The sequence below is a fragment of the Branchiostoma lanceolatum genome, chromosome 1 (genome assembly GCF_035083965.1).
Source record: "Branchiostoma lanceolatum isolate klBraLanc5 chromosome 1, klBraLanc5.hap2, whole genome shotgun sequence".
Classification (NCBI taxonomy): domain Eukaryota; kingdom Metazoa; phylum Chordata; class Leptocardii; order Amphioxiformes; family Branchiostomatidae; genus Branchiostoma; species Branchiostoma lanceolatum.
Genome location: NC_089722.1, coordinates 7597821 through 7621294, shown reverse-complemented (window position 1 = coordinate 7621294; position 23474 = coordinate 7597821). Strand labels below are relative to the sequence as shown.

Below are 23474 nucleotides of genomic sequence, written 5' to 3'. Positions count from 1 at the left end.
CCTGGTTGAGGCTAGGCAATGTTTGTATGGGATGTTTTTCATTTCGCTTCCGAATTCCAGCTATTTTCTTACCTTGATGAGATACATAACACATTATACTCAGATGATTGTAGGCATTCCATGTATGTTTGTAATCTGCTAGCCTGGGTGACAGACCCCCAAACTCTGAAATATCCCACACGATAGATATTTCAGAGTTTGGGGGTCTGGCATCCAGGCTAGTAATCTGCGTATGCATATTTCTGCTCAAGATAGAGAGCATGATTTAAGTTCGTCATAAAATTTTGGCGGTCACAGAACCTAAAAGCGACACATCACATGCACAACGGCATTCCATACATAGCAACATAATACCGATCCAAAACAAGGGCATGCATTGTTAGAGTAATCGTCCAAATGACGTATGTTTTACGTGACTCCACCTCAGTGGTTCCTTAATAACTGCCTTAATCACACCATTAAATTACTTTGTAGTTCGACATCATTATCTATGTTTATGCTGACAAACGTCTACCTGGCTTCCGCAGTACCAGTCACTTGCAAACTTTTAGTTCAGAATCCTGGGGCGAATAATACCTTTGTTAATCTTAAATGTTTGCTTTCAAAACAATTCTCTTTTTTCCTTTAACAGTGGATATCTATTTATATCCTATCCAAAACTGTGTCCTAGTTCCTTTGCATTTCCGCTGTTCAGTCACAAGGAACTGACGCACGTGAGATTCCTATCTCATGTTATGTAATTATGTATGCACCAACGTCCGCAGGCTCACTTTAAATTCTCACGTTGCGTAACCTTCAACGCTAGCTGAAGGCAGCCAGCCCCTGTAGACTAAGCCCGTACATATAGACGACTCCATTACATGCGAACTTTGATATTTCAGCAAGTGAGCCTGTCAGCGAGTTGAGCTTGTCTGCTTTACTGGATTTTTTATAAGCTCTGCTTCGATCTTCTAACGTTATTGATGATGCGGGTCCTAATGTAGCTCACGTGACAGTAGGGGAAGATACCGATAGTCAAAGGATGCAGAACGATAGGAGGATAATGGGGTATATTTTAAAGTTGTATGGCACCTGCAAAGAAACGTATCATTTTCTTGATCAATATCTTTATACCATTCTCAACTTGCACGTAGAGAATATTATATTGGATACTTCTCTCCAAGCAGAGGTTAGGCTCCGAGAAAAAACACTGATAACATAGAAAGCCAGATAAATGCCTAAAAGATGTCCAAAACAGGTCGGAGCCTAACATCTGCTTAGAGAGTTATTGGATACCATATTCTAGATATTCCATTTCATTGATATCGTTTGTTTGCTTATTTGTTGTTTATTCGTTTGGCATGCGCGTGCAATGTAACAAAGAGCAACCTTTGTTTTCCTTTCTTTCAATGTTATTCCTTTGTTGAAATTTCCAATATTCACATGGTTTGGCAGAATAAATTTGATTTCATACGCTTGATGCATAAAACGGTGGTCCCTTTGGGTATGAAAGAATCTAACGATGCTAGATGTGTCCCTGAAATTTCGAGGTCGATGCCCCCTAAACGCTACACTGTATGCCGAAAGCCCTTGAACTAAAAATACACACGTACGTCTGACGATGTAGTAAGAACTGTTTTATTATGTATCCAGTTCACGGCCCGGGAGGCCGTCGCTTACCAGGAATATTTGGAACATGGCGGATTGGTTCCGGGAACCTGGCGACAGTGCAAATTGGATTCGTGGTAGCGGCTATACATAATAAACTCAGCTCCGCATTCGCCGTAGTGTGAATAAATCATACAGCTACATGTCGTTTTGCAAATAACATTGAGAAATACGTGGAATTTGACATGATTTCCCAGTACTAATATTGGACGGACCTAGATGGGTAACATCAGTAGGGGGTGACTGACAATTTTCCTAACATTTTAAGAATTGAGCCATTTTCTTTCTCATTTTCCCGTCCCCTTTTCAATTCCTCCCTCCAAACGATCCCTTATTTGGAAAGACGAACAGATATAGGTGCTCAGCACTGGAAAACTTCTTTGTTCCGCGAACCCAACATACGTACCAAATATGGTCAGATTATCGATACATATATACACTATTATTAGCAACAAAATGCACAAGTGGAGCATGACATAACGTCGGGCAAGATATGAACGAACATAATATGCACACACGAGGCATGCAACATAATCAGACTTATAATGTCATATCCTTTCGTGAGAGAGGGACTACGTTCGGCTTTGGATAATCCTTGTCCACACGAATGGTTTCAACTGTGGAGGCGCATGTTTACGCCTGACCTAGTCTAAACTCTACAGACATACTGGCCTTTTTGTTCCCTCGCCACGTTGCCTAGCTACACAACAGACGACAGAGGAAATGCCTGCTGTAGGTCGGAATTTACTGGCTTTACAAAACATGTGGCTATTACAACTTGAACCAAGGTTATATAACCTCCTTGCTCGAACTGACTGACCGACCATATGTGCCGACACATATAACAGAAAACGACCAACTTATCATAAATAACATGTGCATTTCTGATAAATATCAAACTGACACAGACATTTGTATAATCATTATGTACACAAGTTGCTCACATTTGGATAAACCGGTCGGAAGTTTGTATCAAGTTCTGTAACTTTTCACTACTCTCCAAGCAGAGCTAGGGTTTCAGCTGGTTTTTAACGTGTTTTTAGGCGTTTTTGTCATGCCTTCTACTTTGTCATCGTTTCTGTTGTGTCGCACAACAAAAACGATGACAAAGTAGAAGGCATGACAAAAACGCCTAAAAACACGTTAAAAACCAGCTGAAACCCTAGCTCTGCTTGGAGAGTAACTTTTCACAGACTATATACAGAATCACATAATTTACAATGATAGCCTACTGGCTTGTACATGTGACTGAGTTTGTATTATAACGTCTTACTGCGAACTTCACCTTCAGGAAGTAATCATACTTTGTAAGGATAGTCCAGCAGGAATCTCTTGAGCGGGGCAGGGAGCGGAAGTTTGTGGGCCTCCCCGTCGGACGTATGTCTGTGGATCGCCGTACGGCACAGATGCTGCAGCGCGGGAACCTGTCCTTTCAGTGGCCGGCATAGTTTCACCGGGACCTCCCTTCTCCCACTTGGCTCTAACCAGAAATGTTTGTCTCGTCCCGCTATCGTCTCGGTCATGTAGTAGTTCACTAATTTCACCACGCAGTCGAATTCTGGCGTGTCCGATTTTTTGTCCGAGTCTAGTCTGAATTTCCCGTCCTCGGTGTACTGTATCCTGACGCTGGTCGGGCCACGGGGAGTTTTCACACTCAAACTGAACAGATGAGCCGAGTTCTCGCTGTCCCGGACCAAAAACGTCCCGTCTTGTTTGGGACGAAGCAGGGCTTTAGCCTTCCCTCCTGCTAAAGACCCCCAGTACCATCCACTGGCTTCCAACAAGTTCAAAGTCTTCATGATACGTTGAAGGTCGAACTCTGTGCTGCGAGCCTTGGCGTTGGGAGGCAGGCGAGACCTCATCTTGGTCGGTCTGTCCTCAGCTCCGTGCCGCTGGACCTCGTAATTCGCCCCGGGACCCCGCACTGTAGAATCGACCATAACATTTGCCTCCTTGCAGTCAGCGCTGGGTCGATTACCTCCATGCAAGCGCGCCCACACAAGCAAGGTCGAGAGGGTTTGAGAGATTTACCGCGAGAGTCCGTACCATGACGCCCTCCACTTCCTGCTCTCGGTAACCCACGCCACTTTCGGCAGAAAAGGGCGGCAGTTTGGCAGTCTAACGGCGAGAAATACACCTCAAACGTAAGGATATCTCCGAGTCGACGTGTCGAAGTACCATCCGCTTCCGAGAAGAACTAGTTACACGGCCCAGCTAGCCAAGGTTCGTTGTCCCCTATGAATAGTTTTACTTAGAAATGCCTCAATCTGACAAGTCGGTTCCAGGAAACCGAGCGTTGCCGTGCGCCGTGCCGGGTTAAAGGTCACGCGCTCCATATTTGGAAAGCCCTGACGTCATCGTCCTTGAAAGCAGTACAGCCGGTGCACGTTGTAGCTGTGTGGTCAACCAGGCGCAAGGCGATATCATAGTACAATGTATTGTTGACTCACCTTTATCGATTTTTCCTGGAAAACAAACAACCTTCAGACTTTTGAGGTGGTTTATTTTCAAAATCGTATGATCAAAAAAGTGACCTGTAGTAACCTCGGGTAACTCCACTGTGTCCAATTAAAAAGCAGAACACACAGATCTTTCCACGGAAAATTGCTGATTTAATAATTTAAGAGTCTCTCCACTTGTTCAGGTTCTGAAAAATGGAAACCACACTGGGCTCGGATGACGGGCTTTTTCTATAACGTTATAAACCATAATGCAAAAAAAATCGCAATGCATCTTCTTAGAGTAGGTCAAAAATTCACGGTTCTGTGGATCTTTTCATTCCGTTCGTTTGATTTCATTATTTTCTTTCTGCTGATATATTCTACGTGCAGTACCACGCCGCCATGTGTGATCAGATAACAGTCACGTATTACACACAATGATTGTAAATTACCATCGCCCGTCACAGGTGAATTTGACATCATGTTGACATTGACATCATGTGTGTGTGTGTGTGTGTGTTTGTGTGTGTGTGTGTGTGTGCGTGCGTGTGTGTGTGTGTGTGTGTGTGTGTGTGTGTGTGTGTGTGTGTGTGTGTGTGTGTTTGGAAATATGAAAATTTAATGTCTTTGGTGCAATGACTATAGGAGCCAGGAATTACTTTGGAGATGGTCTATTGGCAGACCTCAAGCCAAGATAAGCAAAAAGCATGGGGACAGTTCGGGTGGCAAGTCATTATAATCGCTGTCTATTTTTGAACATCCAACATCATATTACACAATAGAAATGCCATGGATTACACGAATTACCTGTGTATACATATGCGTAAATCAGCCCAATTCACCTGAAGATACTACCTATCTGTATTCAGAAGTGATAAATCAATAAACTTGGTTATATCCGCAAGATTCATGCCGGTGATATATAGAGCAAGTGATCTACTCTCCAAGCAGACGAGTGGGTCCGGTAGGTTTTTGACGTGTTTTAGGCGTTTTTGTCGGGCTTTCTACTTTGTCATGTCTTTTTTGTAGAAAGCCCGACAAAAACGCATAAAAAACACGTCAAAACCTGCCGGACCCACTCCTCTGCTTGGAGAGTACAAGTAATCCCCATAAAGGCAAATGCCTTACATTGACAAATGTATGCGCTCCTGAAGTGCTTTTTCTTGTATGAAAGTATTTCAGTGCAACTATTACCTATAGTTATACCATTTCCAGTCCGCAGCTCACTTAGATAGCTGTGCTTTAAAAGGGCAATGTTCTTGGAATTGATGAATAAATCTTTACAATGAATAGATCTTTTTGATTTTTGCCGGGATGATAATTTCGCTGGGCAATATCTGATGTCTCTACTGCGGAAGCCTCTTCCGTACACATATTGCCGACTTGTAACGGCGCGACCAGCTAATTCCTCTTGTCTATACCAGACTTACCGCGTCTGCTATAGGGAGAACATTTGCCGGTGGACTTTGGCCATCTAGGGTTTCATCCGTAGCCGACTCCCTTCATACAATTGACTCTATTTGGCCAATTTCTACTATTTTCCCAGCGACCCGCGGAGGCTGGTAGAGCCTATAATTCCTCTGTCAAATCACATCGCATTAAGGGGGCTAAAATAAGATTTTAACCTCCTTGATTGTATCTAGCCTATTTTGTTCACTATTTTTAGCAACCAAAGAAGTCTGGTAGAGACTATCGCCACACCAACCAGTACAACTTGGTCGGGTAATTTTCAGCTCGGCATTTTAATATCTATCTATTTTCCAGAACTCAGAAGAGTCAAAACGTGCCACGACAGTCTGTCGTAGAACTAATAAGGACCCCATCCCATCCAAGCAGATGTTAGGATGTCAAATCGTAACCTTTTATTACACGCAACTATCCTGGCCTTTGATAGTTATTACAACTATCCTGGCCTGTGATAGTTTTGTGCGAGTCCTGAAAAAAACGGGACAGCCACAAAACGTTACAAATTTGCATCCGCTTGATGATTACTGATATTCTCATCCTCCCTTTCCAGAGAGCCATATAAAGAAATCTACGGCGACAGTTCTGCGAACGTGAGCTTTTTCCGGAAAGTCGGTAAAAATACGTAGCAGGTTTACAGTTTCCTAGTAATCTCCGTTCAAACGTGGATATAAATAGCGGCTTCTTGGCAGCAGGATTAACCGACGGGGGACAAACCAATGTTGTGACAAGTAGGAGAGGAGGACCAGAAACGCACCTTGTGTGAACCCCCCACCCCTACCCCCCGTACTGGTGCACAACTGAATGAGATGCGGACCAGATAGCACTAGGATGGGAAAGAAATATTTGCCAATGTTCCTGTCAATAGTAGAAAAAACTCTTATTGACAGGCAAAGGTGTCAGCCAATCAGAGCTCCCTGTACATACATTTTCCCCCAGTCAATAAACTCGGTCAAAAGATTTACACAACTCCGACGAAATAAAACACAGAACAATGAAATAAATAAAACAATTACCGGGAAACGCTGGCATACAGACAAGACAATTATTGCATTCGCAATTTTCGCGGAAACTTCATGAATACCAAATACGTTCTCCTTTTTTTTCAAAGAAATTATGCTGTTGCCGGGTAAACTAAAGACGTCAGGAGCGAAGGTGGAAAATTGGAAATGTGAACTGCTATAGTTTATATGACTCCCATATACATGTTGTATATAACAGTTTACTGGCAAAAACATGTATTGTAGATCTTGTAGTTGTAGAGAGCATACCGAGCAAAGCACCAAGAGCGTCCTCTAGCGGGCTTATCACGGAAAGCAGGATAGTAGTCCCGACGGCACTTACACTTACGCCTGGTATCCTTCCCTGTCATCTATCATATATAGCTATCGGGTCTCGATCTCTTCTGTCTTTTTGCAAGTAAATGATGAAGGAACAGAAGAGGCCCGGTAGCTATAACAGGGATGGATGCCGGGCTAGACGGCACTTCCACTAATGTTGGGGGTGGGGATGTTCATCACTGTGAAAGGGCCATGAATGGCCAGAGGATATGACTACCTGTCCACATTGTGAGAGCAAATCACTTGCGGAAACTGGTGGGAGATCACAGGCGCAAAGCCGACAAGCACACCTACATATTTCCTTATAGTCCTTGCGACCATTACAACAATGACAAGCTATATATACAATACGGTATTCTGTCCACAACTTCCGTTATGTAATATAATCATCCAGTCATAACGCGAAGGTTGTTTGAAACGTGTTGTAACGTTACGTGTCCTTGGATCGGAGTAACGGCAAGAGCATGCGTCTATCCTTTGAGCCTTGACAATCTCATTATATTAACAGGAAGCTCATCTAGTACATGTTAACATTCATAGTTGCTTTACACAGTGGACGGTGTCGTGAGATTGGGCTGTCAGCCATGATGCGCACGTATACCAATTATGATCGTGAGAAGAGAGAGCGTTTGGGCGTGCGCAGCAGACTCGGTTCATTGTCATTCCAACACCGAAACGGCGAACAGTTTCTCGGAATTGATGACTACAAGCCGCTTCCATTACGGTGATTGTTTTTCGAGGTCAACTTGCACCGGCTGATATCGGATGTGGTCGTCGTCTGTAATTCAATGGAGTGTTGAGAAATCTTGTCGATAACGTAGTTCTGTTTTTGGGTAGAGTCAATACACGCCTTCATCTAAGACATTGGCCACTGGGGGGGGGGGGGGGTATCATAAAGTTACTGTCAGAAAAACCGTGTGAGGGTGTCATGAATTCCCATCAGCCTTTGCAATGTCACGACCTTCACTAGTGGACCTCGAGGTCAATGCCCGCATCTTGCAAAAACGATACAGGTCGACTACCGATGCGATTCACACACAGCGTTCTGGATCATCAGTCAGTGTGAGACTAGCCTTATAGTGGATATTTGGAGGTGCAATACGCTCATATGTCACTGACCTTCAATATCTTACACCTGATCTCCAAGGTCATTGACCAACATTTTGAAAAACGCGGAAACAATATTGAGAAGAGTTTACACTGAACGGGTAAACATATCACTGTATGGTTGCATGTAAACATCCTCATATCTCACACCTGATCTTCAAGGTCTTTGACCAAGATTTTGAAAAACGCGGAAATAATAATGAGAACAGTTTACACTTAACAGGTAAACATATCACTGTTTGGTTGCATGTAAACATCCTCTTTTACCAAGAACTGTATCCAGCCCGCGCTTTGTACAAATTGAGCGTTGAGACGTAGCGTACCGAGGAACCAATCATCGACAGTCAAGGGTGCTTTGGACCCCTGCCAACTCCTTTCAGCTTTACGTTTCAGTACCTAGTAGTAGCCTCCACCAAGCCCTCCTACAAGATCGTAGAATTCGGCAGAAAAAGGAATGATAGCTAGTGTAGAGTCAGTCCATGGTGAAGATCACAAAATTTCATTTGATCTTTTTCTATTGTCTTTCTGAGTGCCGACATATGACTGACTGACGGAGCCTGTAAATGAAACCCTGGCAAACATTCTCCCTATAGCCGGTGTACTAGCTAGTCTGGTAGAGATTAGTGACTACCCAAGACGGCAACGTTGAATAAGGGATACCCCACCCCTAGCTATAGGCTACTTCTGTCACGTTTTCTTTGCTCAAGCAGTGTTTTGTGGGTTCGAACTTTCACTGATAGATAATTCATTCATTCTTTCAAGTTCTTTCGAGTCAACAATGTGTCAACACTTGCTTAAGAGGGTTTTATGCCTTAACCACACGGCGAAGGCCTTCTTTATGAGACCGGTAAAACTATACCGTCAGACCTAGGACATCTGAGTGTAAACTATCGTTACATCAATTCATCAAGTCGCAGACTTGTCAAGTTTTTTCTTCCTTTTTGATTTATGCTTATTTCTAGCAGGTGTCGTTCTTTTTTATGAGTCAAAAATTGACTTTAATAGCTAAAAAACAACACTGTGCAAAATATTATGATTTTCATATATATGTAATAGAGATATAGCTGTGCGATTTAGCGATTTTGAGGTAATAGCGAGCAATGATGTGCAATATCATTTATGTAACGTTCTGTGCCGGTCTGTAAATATCCCCCTGCATGCCCGGTCAGTAACGACCGGCGTGACCATGTAACATTATTTTATCTCCGAATAAAGAATGATTTGTACCGTTCTTGTAAGCTGTGTCGTGTTAAAATCAAACTACATGTATTGTCGTATTGAGTCAGTCACTGATATTACAGGCCAGCCTCTAAACCAATGTATATGGGCCTTTAGCTGTGCATGTTTCTGTGTTTTTTTCGTTTGTTTGTTTTCATCAATCGCTATTATGCGACTGGACATAAGTGTCTAGGGACTGTTTTCAGTTCTGACATCTTGTCTGGAATGATTTCATGTGTAGGAAGAACGACAAACGAAACAAAGAAATTCTAATTAACGCCAAGGTTATTCTAAAGTGGCGTCGATGTGGCGCAACGACGGTTAGAGAGCTGAACTCCGAAGGTCCCGGGTTCAATACTCACCATGTCCCGACGTTGTGCCCTTGGGAAAGGCACTTTACACGATATTCCTACAATGACGATGGAGTGACGCCCACTCAGCCTCTTCGGCAAATCTGTCAAAAATGTGTGCGAAAAAATACGCTCAGATTTGGTGCGCCAATGTGCCAACATCTGCACACTAAGAGCCGTAAAGAAAGGTTGTTCGGAAAATGTCCAGGGAAACAGCAATCCTTTGTGTCACCACCACACCATTCGGGATTTAGGTTCAATGACCAGACGTTAAAGGCACTTCAACCAGAACTTCCGCTGAAGCTTTGAGGCGTAAAAATAGAACTGTGTGTTGTTCGTATTTTCTCTGAAGTAGGTTGGTGGAGGGATTTGGGTAAGGACATGCAAAATGTCGCAGTCCCCACGCACGTGTGGTACTGGACTCTGCAGAGGATATGCGCATGCTCGACATATACCACCCACACGCGTCCTTATAAAAAGGGTACGGAGTAACGGAAACACGGTAAGACTATGAGAGGGCCGCAAAAACAAACTTATAGAAACATGAGGCAGTCTTTAGGAATTTTAGATGTCTTAGAACAACTAACCCCCCCCCCCCCCCCCAACGTTCTAAAAAGGTAGTAAACCCTTTTAGAAGGTAGTATAAGCTAGGTTATAGGTATCTTGTATTGTATTTTTACGTAGTCCTTTCTTCTGAAATAAAGTTGAAATTGACATTAAATTGAATTGAATTGTAAGATATTATTGTTAAAGTGACAAAACTCACTTTCGAAAACAACAACAACACAAAACCCTGACGTGGTCAGGTTTCTGACAAACTAACTTAGGACGTGTTGACTGACGCGTACTCATCTCATATTTCTGTTTATCAAGTCGACAGGTACGTCAACAACTCCTTATTTGGACGCACTACCTCCTTATTTGGCTCACCTCTAGCAACCTCAGGTAAACTGTGAGTTTACCATCATATAGAGGGTCAGATAGGGCCCTCGGAGACTTGAAAGGGAATACTGCAAATGCATTTAAGTTCGCGTGGGTTTTATTTCGCGCAAAGGCGAAAATGGAGTGTTCGCAGTGGTTTCAAGTTTGCGGCAGCGCTATAGTCACATACTGCTTCAGTATTGGACACAAATGTTTCTGGCGTTAAGCTCGCGGTGAAACAGTCGCCGCGAAAACCGCGAACATAAAACCACTGCGAACATTTCTGCATTTACAGTATCTAGCCAGGTTCACAACAAAATTCACATTGTGTTGTTAGCCGTTGAGGAATAACGTTTATCACCCCCCTTTTACAGTCAGTATTTTCTTTTATAAATGATCTTGACCACCCCTTGGTAACTTTTGAAATGGAACTACCCATGTCCCGTGTGCTATATGACATATATGGAACCTGTTTTACGATAAGCCAATCGTTATGCAAATTGCGCTGCAGCTCTGTTATCATTACGCTACAGACATGTTCCTGTTATGCATACATACTAAACTAGTTTAGTTAATTGAGGTTAATTACACTGGAGTGTCCCTTTGGGCTCTTCGATAACCCCGATTCTCTTAAGTTGTGCTAATGCAGTGGGCGTGACCGGACAGTCCACTGCCGCACACCGCGGCTTCTTGGAAGGAGCCGAGGCAGCACCTGGGCGTCTTAGAAATGAAACACCTTTCAAATCCGAGCCTTGGGGGTCATTAGGTGGTCAAACTGACAACACAAGCTAAGCCTGGTCAGTTCGGGATCGTTTGGTTGGCTACTGCTCTGTTTCTATAATATGTAATACGTTCGGCTACTTGGCAATTTTACAAACCCTCCTTGTTTGAAAACGTTACATCACACAATACGTGATAACCTCACCTACCGGAAGACATATGTGCGATTATCTATATCTCTATATACTAAAACATTTTAGTAAGTTTTGAAGATGTGGTAGGCATATAGTACAGTACCCTCTAGCTGACACATGACAAGTTTGAAACCAAGATCAACACAAGCTAGATTGAAATTATCAATATTTATTGAGAAATTCTATTCGGTCATCGATTGACTTAAAAGTAGGACAACATCTGAACCATTATTTTCTAGATTTGCTTCAGATAAAGTTTCATTTTCGTACAAAAACATCTTCTGAAGGACTTCGACCCTGTTCCGCTTTTACTTTCCAATTCTTTCATTTTCTCTCAACCTTGCCAGTAGCAGCATTCACGTCACCATGGTCACATAGTACGTATGTCTACAACAATGTCAATGCCATATCCATATATTAACATTCAATAAATATTCTTTGCAACAAGTTTTCATATTTGTTCTCATAGAGGCGCCTCTTTTGTAAATAAAAGATCTCTAATCTCTGTCCTGAGTACACACTGTACATTTGTTACTTTACGCAGTGACAGTTTTAAGACGGTAAACTTTGGTCGTGTGTGATACTCTCCAAGACAGGGCGGAATGTGTAGTAACAAACCAGTGTTGCAAAACGTACAAACGTTCTAAGATATAAACGCAACGATTCAAAGACCGTCGACAGGTCATACTAAATGTAAAACAGACATATGCAGAGTTCTATATTATACTATAGCTCCACTGTGTACGTGTCGTCCTATCCTTTAAACAGTCGCCATTTGCACAGCCTTCGCAACATTCAGAGTATAAATTGCACTTTTGTCTGCCACGCTTTAAAGCTAGACGGAAGTCTAGTTTGGTGGTGAACCTACACACACGTGTACGTATTGCTCAGTTCTTTATGTGTTAGGCTTTAGGCGTGTTCATTTCCGATCTCTTTTCACGGCTATACAAATGACCTCACAGCCATGACCCTGACGTCATAGACACACTTTAAGACGCACAGGTATCTGCGGTGCCTTTGACATGTCTGGAGACCTTTGACGTCAAGTTTAAGATATTCATTTCATTACATTTACATACTCTGGCACGTATTCCTTCTCACTGTTGTGGCAGTGACGTCTTTTGGGGTCACGATGTAAGGCAAGTTTGGCCCAGTGCCAGCTACACGTGTGCCGCAACAAAGTAATTCGATCCGCTTATTAACAATCGTTAATACAATTTAAGTCAGAAAATCAGACATTACCTTTGCTACTTGGCACTTATACTGTCTTGGTATAGCAGCAGTTCTGGCGAGATTCGGCCATCGTTCCTGACTACTTTACAGATATAAATTCTATATTTGTCTCTGAAAGCAGTCTTTGCGTACTTGAATGGCAAAGTCCACAGTGTTCACCCGATAAGCTATCACAGTTGATAAGGGTACTCCGTCAGGAAGCTCTTCAAGGGTTTTGGTAACGGAAGCTTGTCGACTTCGCCCTCGGAAGTCTGCTTGTGAATCACCGTACGGCACAGGTGCTGCAGCGGGGGAACCTTCCCTCGGAGCGGCCGAGACAACTTCACCGGCACCTCGCGTCTCCCGTTCGGCTCCAGCCAGAAATGTTGTGCGTCTTCCTCCGACGAGTGCTTGACGTAGTAGTCCACTAATTTCACCACGCAGTCGAATTCTGGCGTGTCCGATTTTTTGTCCGAGTCTAGTTTGAACTTCCCGTCCTCGGTGTACTGTATCCTGACGCTGGTCGGGCCCCGGGGAGTTTTCACACTCAAGCTGAACAGATGAGCCGAGTTCTCGCTGTCTCGGACCAGGAACGCACCGGCTTCTTTAGTCCTGAGTACGGCCTTGGACTGCCCGGCCGTCAGTGCGCCCCAATACCATCCACACGCTTCCAGTGTTGCTATAGTGTTGGCTAGCCGCCGTAGGTCGAAGTAGCTACTTCTAGTTTTGGCGACGAGAACACCTTTGGGCGCTGAGCCTACAGTCATCTTGGTCGTCCTTGTCGGTTCTACGTCTGTAGTAGATATGGTGAAAGTGTCAAGCATCGTACGCCGGAGGTTGTAGCTATCTTCTTACGGCCCCTGGTACAACTTGCCCCAAAGTCGAGAGAAAAGAACCACGGTAACCTGACCGCTTCTCTTCTCGGGGTCGTCTGTGCGATCTGTTGTGTCCTGCGGCCAGCGCTGACTGAAAGGCCGACACCGCGCCTCACCACTTGTCTGAACACGAATGGGCTTCTGGAGAAATCCCTCCACAGTGTGTAGTCATATCCGCTTCTGTGAATACTACCGACCGACCTCATTGTGTCACTGGCAGCCAGGCACTTACATGACTCACATTGGCTGGACTGAGGCCGAGTCTCCTTATAAGGAAAATAGGCTCCGCCCACTGACGTCAAGTACCCGGAAGGGCAAGTTTCGTTCCTGTACCAAGAATACCTACAAGCAACACTGCCCAGCGTTACCAAGGCTTGTAGCGCAGGTGCTTAAAAAAATGAATGCATATTTTTGACTTGGACAACTTTCAAGTGGCATGGAGAAATACCTTGAAAAGTATGTCACGTCTGCCAAGCGCCATTGTTGGTTGATTCGGAACTTGGAGGGATTCTAACGCTGCATGTTTATAGCTACAATGTACTAAGTTAGGGACTCTATTGCTTTCTTTACTTGTATTAGGATTTATACTCATTGAATTCACTTTTTGTGATATATTCATTTCAGGGGACACTGGGGGAGGGGGCACAGTATGTGCAGACGGGATATGAATATGGGTCTTTCGTAGCTAATTTACTTTGAAATCTATAGACAATAGACCACACATGTGACATCCCTTTTTCCAAAAACTCCAACTCACCTCCTTTTCTTATGAAATATTTTTCTGACAGAATGTTGGCAAATGTCACATGATAATGACTCAGCGTAAGATGTGCAATTTCTTGTCTGAACATGACGTGACAAGGTGATGACGTGTAACATACGTTGTCGGCAGGTGACTTGTTCGTCATTCACTCTTTATTACATCCGTGTGGACAGCAATTTGTGATTACATGTTGTTTCTTCCTGCATGGGAGACACGCCCCACACGCGTGATATGTGTGTACGTAGGAGAGAAGCAATAGACTACGTTTACAGGCGCATGTTTTCTCATGGTCCATAGAACGTTACACCTGCAAGTTCAGTAAATCTGGAGTCCAGACTACGTAAAGATTCCCTCGCACGTGTACGTCGTACCGCGACAATGACCCAAGACCTGTGTGACAGAATCAGGCTATGTACACATGCACCAAGTGTGCTGTGACTAATAAGCAAACTCATGATGCATGCATGATGCATGTTTGGTGTGTGTGTGTTTGTGTGTGTGTGTGTGTGTGTGTGTGTGTGTGTGTGTGTGTGTGTGTGTGTGTGTGTGTGTGTGTGTGTGTGTGTGTGTGTGTGTGTGTGTGTATGTGTGTATGTGTGTGAGAAATAGGGCTGTTTTCTGTGTTTTGTGTATTCACGGAAAATCTCAGCACTAGTAGAAATAAAGGTGCGGTACTTAATCTGCTAGTGCCGCGGATCTATCATAGTAGTCGGGTCTTCTCATCCCTTCCATTTCTGGATAATGCCTGCTCTTCAAATAGACATTCCAACCCACTAAATCATGTTGAAAACTCATCAGCTATGTGAATGAACCAAATGGAATCGTCGGCAAGTTGACATTAAGTAAACAATTCCTGGGAAAGCATTTTTGTTCTGAAAGTCTGTCATTTTTAAGTGTTGTTTTAAGTCATTTCCTTTCTTTTTTTCCGTTCAACCTTCTTTGGTGATTTTCGCCCCTCTCTGGATCCTTAACGTCACTGATCTTACTTTAATGGTTGCTACTCTATACATATGTTGAATTAAAGACCTCCCGTGTTTTTTTTCTAACGTGTTATACTTTCACGGTCTAGAAGTCACGCACTACTGATTTTTTTCGGTCTACGTGCGCGTGTAGGTAGCCGAGTATCGGACACAAGCAAAAGGTCCGGGCACACTGAGTCACAACCAGGTAACCAGAGAGTGCGCATCTATTCGTTTAGCCTCTACCAGGCTCCAGAGGCAGCTGGAAAAAGTTGAAATTGGCCAAACTCTATTTGGCCAATTTCTACAATTTTTCCAGCCATCCGCGGAGCCTGGTAGAGGCTACTATTCGTTAATAACACACGTGCCCTAATGGTTATCTGACAACGGAGGATTTGAAAGACAGTGTCTGCTTTTGCTCTGTTTTACAAAAAAATTCCCTTGAAGGGGAAACGAACCTCTCTAACCACTAAGATTCAATATACACAACTCATTCATTATGGATACTGTACTCGACCCCTGAAAAATGACGAAACCGCTTTCCATCATTTCGCGTTACCTTTGTGGGATACGGCTGGCTAGTAATCATACTCAAACCAAACATCGAGAAACCGCTAATATCCGGTCTCGCATTTATATAAAATCTAAACAAAGAAATGAAATACAACAAAATGTGTGCCACTGGAACGGGCTGGGTTCAAACCGGTTTGCATTTCTTTTGTTCAATGCAGATTTTCGTTCTCCGTAGGGTGTTGGGGATTTTGAAAAATAGAAGGAAGGTGCGGCACAAAGAAAAGGGTGTGTCATTCGGAAAATCACAGTCCAAAACGACCGACAGGTCACGGGTACCCAAGATTGAACAATGGAGTATAATGTTCCGAATTGGTAACACTATACTGCGTAACAATAAAAAGACTTCGTCAGTTCCCCGTATCGGTTCAATTGTTAACCTATAGGTCATTTCGAGCCGTGTCAGAAGTCACGAATACGCGGCTGGACAGTACTTATAACTCATTTCCAAGGAAAGAAAGAACACAAGTTTTGATACAGTATTTGCTTCTGGAAAGACATACCATACTAGAAATATGTTTCAACAGATGCATACTCATATCTAATGTGTGCTTCCTAAATTTTCCTAATTCTGTAACCATATTGATATGATGAGTAACACTTAATAATCAGAGGCTATTGTTACGTTGACCGCCAGTGGTCGATGACTCAGAAAATTGCAATTCAGAAGGCCATCGTTCGCCCGTAGTAACATGTGATTTGACTGGCATCATATCAGGGAATAGTTTAAAGATCCAATGGCCAGTAGAACATAATCTCCAATCAGATGTTGGGAAAGAAAACCACAATGATAGACCCAGGGGAAGATTACGTCTGGCGACAGCTGATCCAGGCCTGAAGAGAAGGTCCAGGAAAGCTTAGCCTCTACCAGGCTCCACAGGTCGCTGGAAAAATAGTAGAAATTGGCCAAATAGACGGGTAGCATGCCAGAGGAGTTAGTCCGCCAAAGAAGTTGCAGTTACCTATAGGTCGCAAACTGTAACTTCTTTGGCGGACTAACTCCTCAGGCACGTTACCCATCTATTTGGCCAATTTCTGCTATTTTTCCAGTGACCTGCGGAGCCTGGTAGAGGCTAAGGAAAGCTCGCCAACAAAAGAATTGACTGCACTAGTAGATTCGCCCTACTCTATATGGAGTGGCTGTCAACACACGTTGAAATGATGTATGTTGAAATACGAAGAAAACTTACATGCCAACATGCTAAATGGATGAGGATATGGTGCCTTATGTGTTATGCCCCTCCCCTCCCTCTAATCACGCAAACGATGAATTGACGTTTGGTACTAGTAATTGTTCCAGGTAAAAGGCTTCTTCACAGAAGTCGTGCGCTCCGTCAGAATGATATATTAACGTGGTAAACGGGCCGTCACTAAGCTGTCAGCCGTGTCTTTAATTGTTAGTCTCCTGCGGTTTTTCCTGGAAGAAATGTCACCTCATGTTTGTATACCCCCACGTCCATTTTCTTGCCCGAGAGGTCGTGTTTAGTTCACCCCCTTAGTTACTTATAAAACAGGATGGGCGGTGCCGAGGTACCGGTGTTCCCGTTTTCTCGTCCGAACTTCCAGATTAAATACAATTGTATCTAGATTCTAGACATGAACACTTCCGGCGAACCTTGTTGGGGGGCTCGTTCACACGTGTGCGTATATTCAAGTTCGTATGAGTTGCGTATTGACATTTCTTGGCTTATGTAAAGTTTGCGGGAAAGAAGTTGTTTTTAACTTTAACCCACTGTTGTGCAGCCTGGTTATCGAACTGAAAAACGATTTCTTTTCGGCTTCAAACTTTACCTACGACAATGCAACTCATACGTGCTTGAATATACGCACAAGTGTGAACGGCGCGGACCCTTACAATAGTCTAAAGACAGTCTTAAGGCTGAGGTAAAAGTTTCGAGATTTAAACAGTGTTGAGTCGACAGTGGAACAGATTTGCTAATTGATAATCAGCCATCGTTGCTTTCAGAAATAGAATAACGTTATCGATGGCATTTACGTGCTCGTTGTTAACAATACGTGCTCACGTCCACGTACGTGTTTGCCCTGTTCTCATAAGCAACTTTGTACGCCGTGCCCGGTAAATAGCCATTACACGGTGTATTTACACTTAATACACGTACTTCTTTTCTAAGCTGCAGCTGCATTCAGACTGCCACGCAATCTTAGTTTCAAACGTGAAGGACTACTAGTCCTATAGACGATCATACTGGAACCACTTTAGCTCTTTCAACGTAGTCTCTACCAGACTAACTACGCCGGCTATAGGGAGAATATTTGCCAGGGTTTCACTTGCAGGGAGATTGGACCCTCTCTCCGTAGCCGACTCCCTTAGCATACTATATCACTCTATTTGGCCAATTTCTATAATTTCCCCAGCCATCCGCGCTGCCTGGTATAGGCTACTTTCAACGCCTGAAAAAGGCAGGCTGTCAAATTTAGATTTATGCCCCAAAACATTTTAACACCGACCAAGTCCCTATGTGCGTGGGTGTCGCTGGCAAAGGAATGACGTCAACCAACGATCTGGCGTCTGACTTTAAACAAGGACGATCTTGCTAGAAGGGAAGTAACGGAATGGCAAAACGATTGCGCAACCTATAAACATTCCTGACTTTTCCATGAGAATATCAAAATGACCAAATATGGTAATGAAAGTAGATGAACAGTTGAGTAGAAGGCCAAAGTTGTTCTAGGAAATCTGATAAGGTGTACAAGCAGATGTTGGGGTGAAATGTCGTAATGTTTTCTGAGTGACGGCAGGGCCTCCCAGACAGACCCTTACGCCATATAAGCAGGTGAACATATGTGGAAAAGGCCAAAGTTTATATGGAAAACGTATACAGTAATGTTCACATGTATCCTTAGAATACTCATTGCGTACAAGATATGATGTATACATAAATGTAGGTGGCGCTTCGACGGGCGGAGATGGTGTAACCTTGGTGTAACATGAGCTCCCCGTGCGACGCCTAGACCAACTTGCCAAGACCGATCCTTTCAATGTCAACTACTGTCTTACAGGTTATTCTACACGTATGTAAATGTGTCTGGACCTATTTGGGAAAGCAGTCACTGGCTTTAAGCCTAACGTCTTGTACATTTTCACATTAATACAAGTAGGGAGTGTAAACCCCATCAGAGCCTAATCTACAGTACCGCGACGAGAGGGAACGGGAAAATCACGAAAGGCTCCCAAAGGGGTTTGAATTTTTGAGGCTTAATTGGCTTGGTTTTAAAAAGATGTGACCATTTATAAAGAGGAATGAAAGGATTCAAGAAAGCTACAGTTTCCCTCATAAAACATTACGATCTTTCACCCCTACATCTGCTTGTAAATTAGGTAGGTTGTCTTGTTTCAAGAGACGGAGCAGCAAACTAACTTCTATGTTTACTGAAAGCCCATCTGATATATGATCAAAGTTGTAGACTTTTACCAACACAAAATCTGCTACAAAGGTTTTTGATGCTTATCAGTGAAACAGTGGAGCATCTAGCTTGACCAAATCTTACTGCAATAATATTTTTAGTCGTTAGTCGGCGCTGTTGCACCATGAAATACTAGTAGTGTGCAGCCAATACCCTAACATTACCCGGTGTTTTCGTCGGTGAAAATATGTTTTTACCGCGTAGTTTTCATTTCATTACAAATAAGGATCTTTGGTATCAAGCAACGACTCCCTGCCAGTTGTAATATGCCGATATACTTAGTAGTATCTACTCAGCGAAACTTCAAAACTCTGCAGTACCAAAATTATCTGCTAGGCGCCGCACCGTTGTTTGCATACGTTTCGTCAGAAGTCCGGTAACTTCCCCAAGCTACAGAATGCTTTAATGTCGCGATACTGAAAGCACGTTCTGTGTCGACCCTACCCTTACCTTAGAAATAACGTTTATGCTAATATCCTGTTAAAACCTTCTTCATGTTAAAAGACCTAGTTCCATCTTTTCAAACCACAAAACTCTCTCTCACACACACACTGGCACTCACACACACACACGGTCACACACAGAAAAAAACAGACAACAATTTCAAGCCTCAAATAGTAAAATATATTCTCTCTCAAAAACTCTCGTGCTCAGGTATTGAAGTTTACACATTACATGGAGGAAACGTCCAGAGAGATGGCACCGCTTTACTGGCCCAGCCTTTGTAAAGCGCACATCTACAGCAATCTATATCCACATCTCGTCTTCCTATTGAACATAGGTAAGTCCTTACCAAGTATACCAAGCTTCAGACAGAACAACTAAAACAACAACAGTGTAGTGCAAGAACATTCTGTACAATACATCAAACTTAAACTCTGTACAATCAAGCAAAATGCGATATTTAAGTACATAAGTGATAAACCTTGATAAAACAGAGCTTTGAGGCTTACAACTAAAGATCTACTAACACTTCAAGGATTTTGATATAACAGCAACCTCTAAATGTCAGCAAATTGGACATAATTGATAAGAAGGCAACTTATTCACAACTCAACACTCCTGTACTTAAAACAGGAGGAATAAAAAGTATAATGTACATGATCAAATATACATGTTCTATGCATGCTTCAATGATAATACCAAAGTTTGGACTAGTCCATACTTTTGTAGGGGGAATCGCAAAGCAAAGTGAACATCTGATAACTAACATCTTTCCAAAACTCCAGAGACTGGACATTGAAAGGAGTGCACAGTTCGTCGTCTGTCATTTTTCACCAAGCAAAACTATTTCTAAGTAGCAGCTAAATGTTACCATGTACAATATACATATCATCTTTCTGCTCATTCCACTTGCATTTTCACACGTGAGAGCAACTGCTTTCCACACTTTGTCCAGAAAAGTACATGTTTCCTTGTGCTGGATAATATTGTTAGAGTTAGCCCTAAAAACACTGGGCTGTGTGTCAATGCTTCCACATCAGAGGCACTGACTACAGCATGCTGTAGTACATGCGCTGAGGAAGTGCAGTGGCAGGGGGAGCTTTTAACACATTTCAATATCATGTAAATACCGTTGGGCCACAACACCATTTCTACTCAAACAGTTTTAAGTACTTCCATGCTTTCTTAACCTTAAAACCCTGCTGTCAGATCCTACACCTTTTTAAAATCACAGTTAAGAACAGCATAAGGCACTGGAGAGTCACAGATATACATGTAAGTGCCCTGAATGTCTTGTCTTGTTAGGCTTCACACATACACTATTTGTCTACAAAAATAGCATTGACAATACTACCATAAGATTTACAATGTCAAGAGTTCTATTTGTTTACTTATCTTATTTATGAAGTTTTCTACATAAAATGCTGTACAACATTTACATCACAGTTCATCTTTTAGTACACATGTACACCAAGACCAACACAATGTGTCAGTCTCTGTCTATTTCTCACTTAATGCAATGATTGGTTTTAGTTTAAGTACAAAATGCAACAACACAGCAAGCAAGTACACACATAATCCATTGAACTGTACTTTGGCCTGATTTAAGCTTTAAAATGAACACTTTAAGTAAGTACAATGTCACATCAACTTACAAGTGAGTTGTTGGCAGTCTTTTTTTAAATAGCACCAATAACAACTTTTTAGTCAGAACAGCTAGTTTAAACATCATTAGACATTAATTTAGTTAAATGTCCACACTCGGTTGACTTGGATTTAAAACTTGGGTTCAAACACTGTACTGTCAGATATAAAAACATTTTCAAACTTCTTTTGCTACTACATACACCTACAATTCAGTAAAATCCAAACGGTATTTTTCTGTACCAAACTTTATTGAAGGATTGGTACATTATACTTCAAAATTTTGTTAAGACGTATCTTAAAAAGTATGCACATAAATAGCCCAGAAATATAATATGCATACCATGCACTCCACATGGACTAAGATTAAATACAATTTACAAAGAGATGGATTGTGATCCGCCTCACATGCTAAACTCTAATGCAGCTAAAAGCACACGCCACCAAAGGGACATATTTCTCCAGAGAAAAACAGGCACGCTACAAATACTTTACATAACAGCTTTTAAATAAATCTAAAACGGATGTATCAGGACTAGTCCATTTTGAAAGTTGAAGAGGGTGGCAAGAAATGTTTGTCGAAAATGACAAAAAGTTTTAGAGAACTTTAACCCACTTAGGCTTTTCAACTGGCCGCAACATTTATAGGTTTAATACAATTAATTGAAGAGGGAAGAGGAAGATTTCCAAGCTTCTCCCTCCTCTGTATTTTGACCCTTTTTCTGCAGTAACCAATACAAACTTGGTGCATGGGAGCAACCCTAGCAGAGTATAAATGGTTAACTGGCGGCGAGATGGACATAAATATGAGTTCTTCTCGTGTTGATGTGGCGTCCCAGCCAGCCTGTAGACGTGCAGTCGGGGTCACCTGGCCAGCTCATCTGTCTTGTCTTGTGCAGCGTTGGTCGATGGCAGGTCAGCACCAGGGACAGACCACAGCACATCGGTCAGCTTGCTGCAAACCTGGAAAAAAACAGCATACTTAATCATGGTGTCTATAGAGGTGCTGTGAAATTGGTTTGATAATCTGTATCTGTATCTATATACTAGTAGCAGGTATGAATCACCCTTCTGCATAACACACCAGCTTCGCAGGCACGCGGCACTGCAGCAGCTGGTTATATTACACTGAACGACCTGTCACACCTAACTTTTGCACATCTAGCTGCAAGTATTCTTTCAGATAAGACAATACATTTTCACAAAATGCTCCATAAATTCACCACCTTTGTAGTCTGCTCACATAACACTTCTTATTTCTGTACGCACCTCCAAGACAGCTGATTACCAGTTTGCTACCTTACACCAGAATGCCTGCAGCAGGCAGTCAGTAATGATTACCCCTACAGTGCATCATTCCAAAACCCTTTGATAATCGAGGATCAAAGATTTCCTCACAAGTAGGTCAATCAGAACCTAGATGAGCCCCTGGCGAAACACTCAGCTCATTAACGTCCCCACATTCGTTATGCCACACTTGAAGTCATTTCTCTCTCTAAGGTTGACATTTCCTGCCAATATAACATGCATGAGCAGGGACACTCAATGAAGTATATTGGAGAATACAGGCTGTTCTATATTCCAGTGGGTTCTTCAATTTCATGGTAGCAAAAGAGGCTGCCTTGCCGTCACATAAACAGCCCTGAGATGAGATTATACCCATGATATCTAGGCATGTGGTTGCATTTCATTCTTTTTTAAATTTATTACATTTTCTCATTGAAATCACTTGAATTTGAACATGAAATCGAAAGAATGGAAATGGACACACGAAATTTAGTCCAATTTGTCTAAGAATTTCCTTTTCACATGAATCATAAATTTTCTTCAAACAGCAGGCTGAATACAGATAATGATTTTTCCAACCTGTTGCTTCAAACTATTCACAAAAAATCGATACTCTGAGAAGCTCTCTAATCTATCGGCACCACCTAATTTTCCTCCCCCTGATGAAAAAGATCCCTTCAATCCCCCTGCCGTTGTGTCCTTGCACCATCCCTGAGTTTCCAAACACCCCAGTGATGAACAGACCATGTAGGGTGTTCCCTATCGATCTGGTGACCTCTATGAAGGGTCATCAACCAGTCTGCAGGTTTCTGCTTCAGTTCAATTCCTCCACGGGTAGATACGAATTTCAATTCAGGAGGATCTCTTACAATTTTGAATTTGACTAGAAAAG

General features: G+C 42.6%; 3 protein-coding genes across 7 annotated transcripts in view; all 3 read right to left on the bottom strand.

The window, feature by feature from the left end:
- Nucleotides 1-1601: 1601 nt before the first annotated feature.
- Nucleotides 1602-3953, bottom strand: LOC136436084 (suppressor of cytokine signaling 2-like). The gene has a single exon (XM_066429843.1). It carries the CDS (start codon nucleotides 3585-3587, stop codon nucleotides 2946-2948), a length of 642 nt encoding a protein of 213 aa, XP_066285940.1. The 5' UTR covers nucleotides 3588-3953; the 3' UTR covers nucleotides 1602-2945.
- A 7602-nt stretch (nucleotides 3954-11555) lies between these two features.
- On the bottom strand, nucleotides 11556-13735 carry LOC136436150 (suppressor of cytokine signaling 2-like). The gene has a single exon (XM_066429962.1). It carries the CDS (start codon nucleotides 13436-13438, stop codon nucleotides 12806-12808), a length of 633 nt encoding a protein of 210 aa, XP_066286059.1. The 5' UTR covers nucleotides 13439-13735; the 3' UTR covers nucleotides 11556-12805.
- Nucleotides 13736-19808: 6073 nt separating this feature from the next.
- LOC136430455 (actin remodeling regulator NHS-like) overlaps nucleotides 19809-23474 on the bottom strand; it is a 97899-nt gene continuing 94233 nt past the window's right edge. For all 5 annotated transcript variants that reach the window (XM_066421141.1, XM_066421225.1, XM_066421390.1 and 2 more), the window contains one exon: nucleotides 19809-22258. The gene's annotated coding sequence lies outside the window, so the exon portion shown is untranslated. The remainder of the gene's footprint in view (nucleotides 22259-23474) is intronic.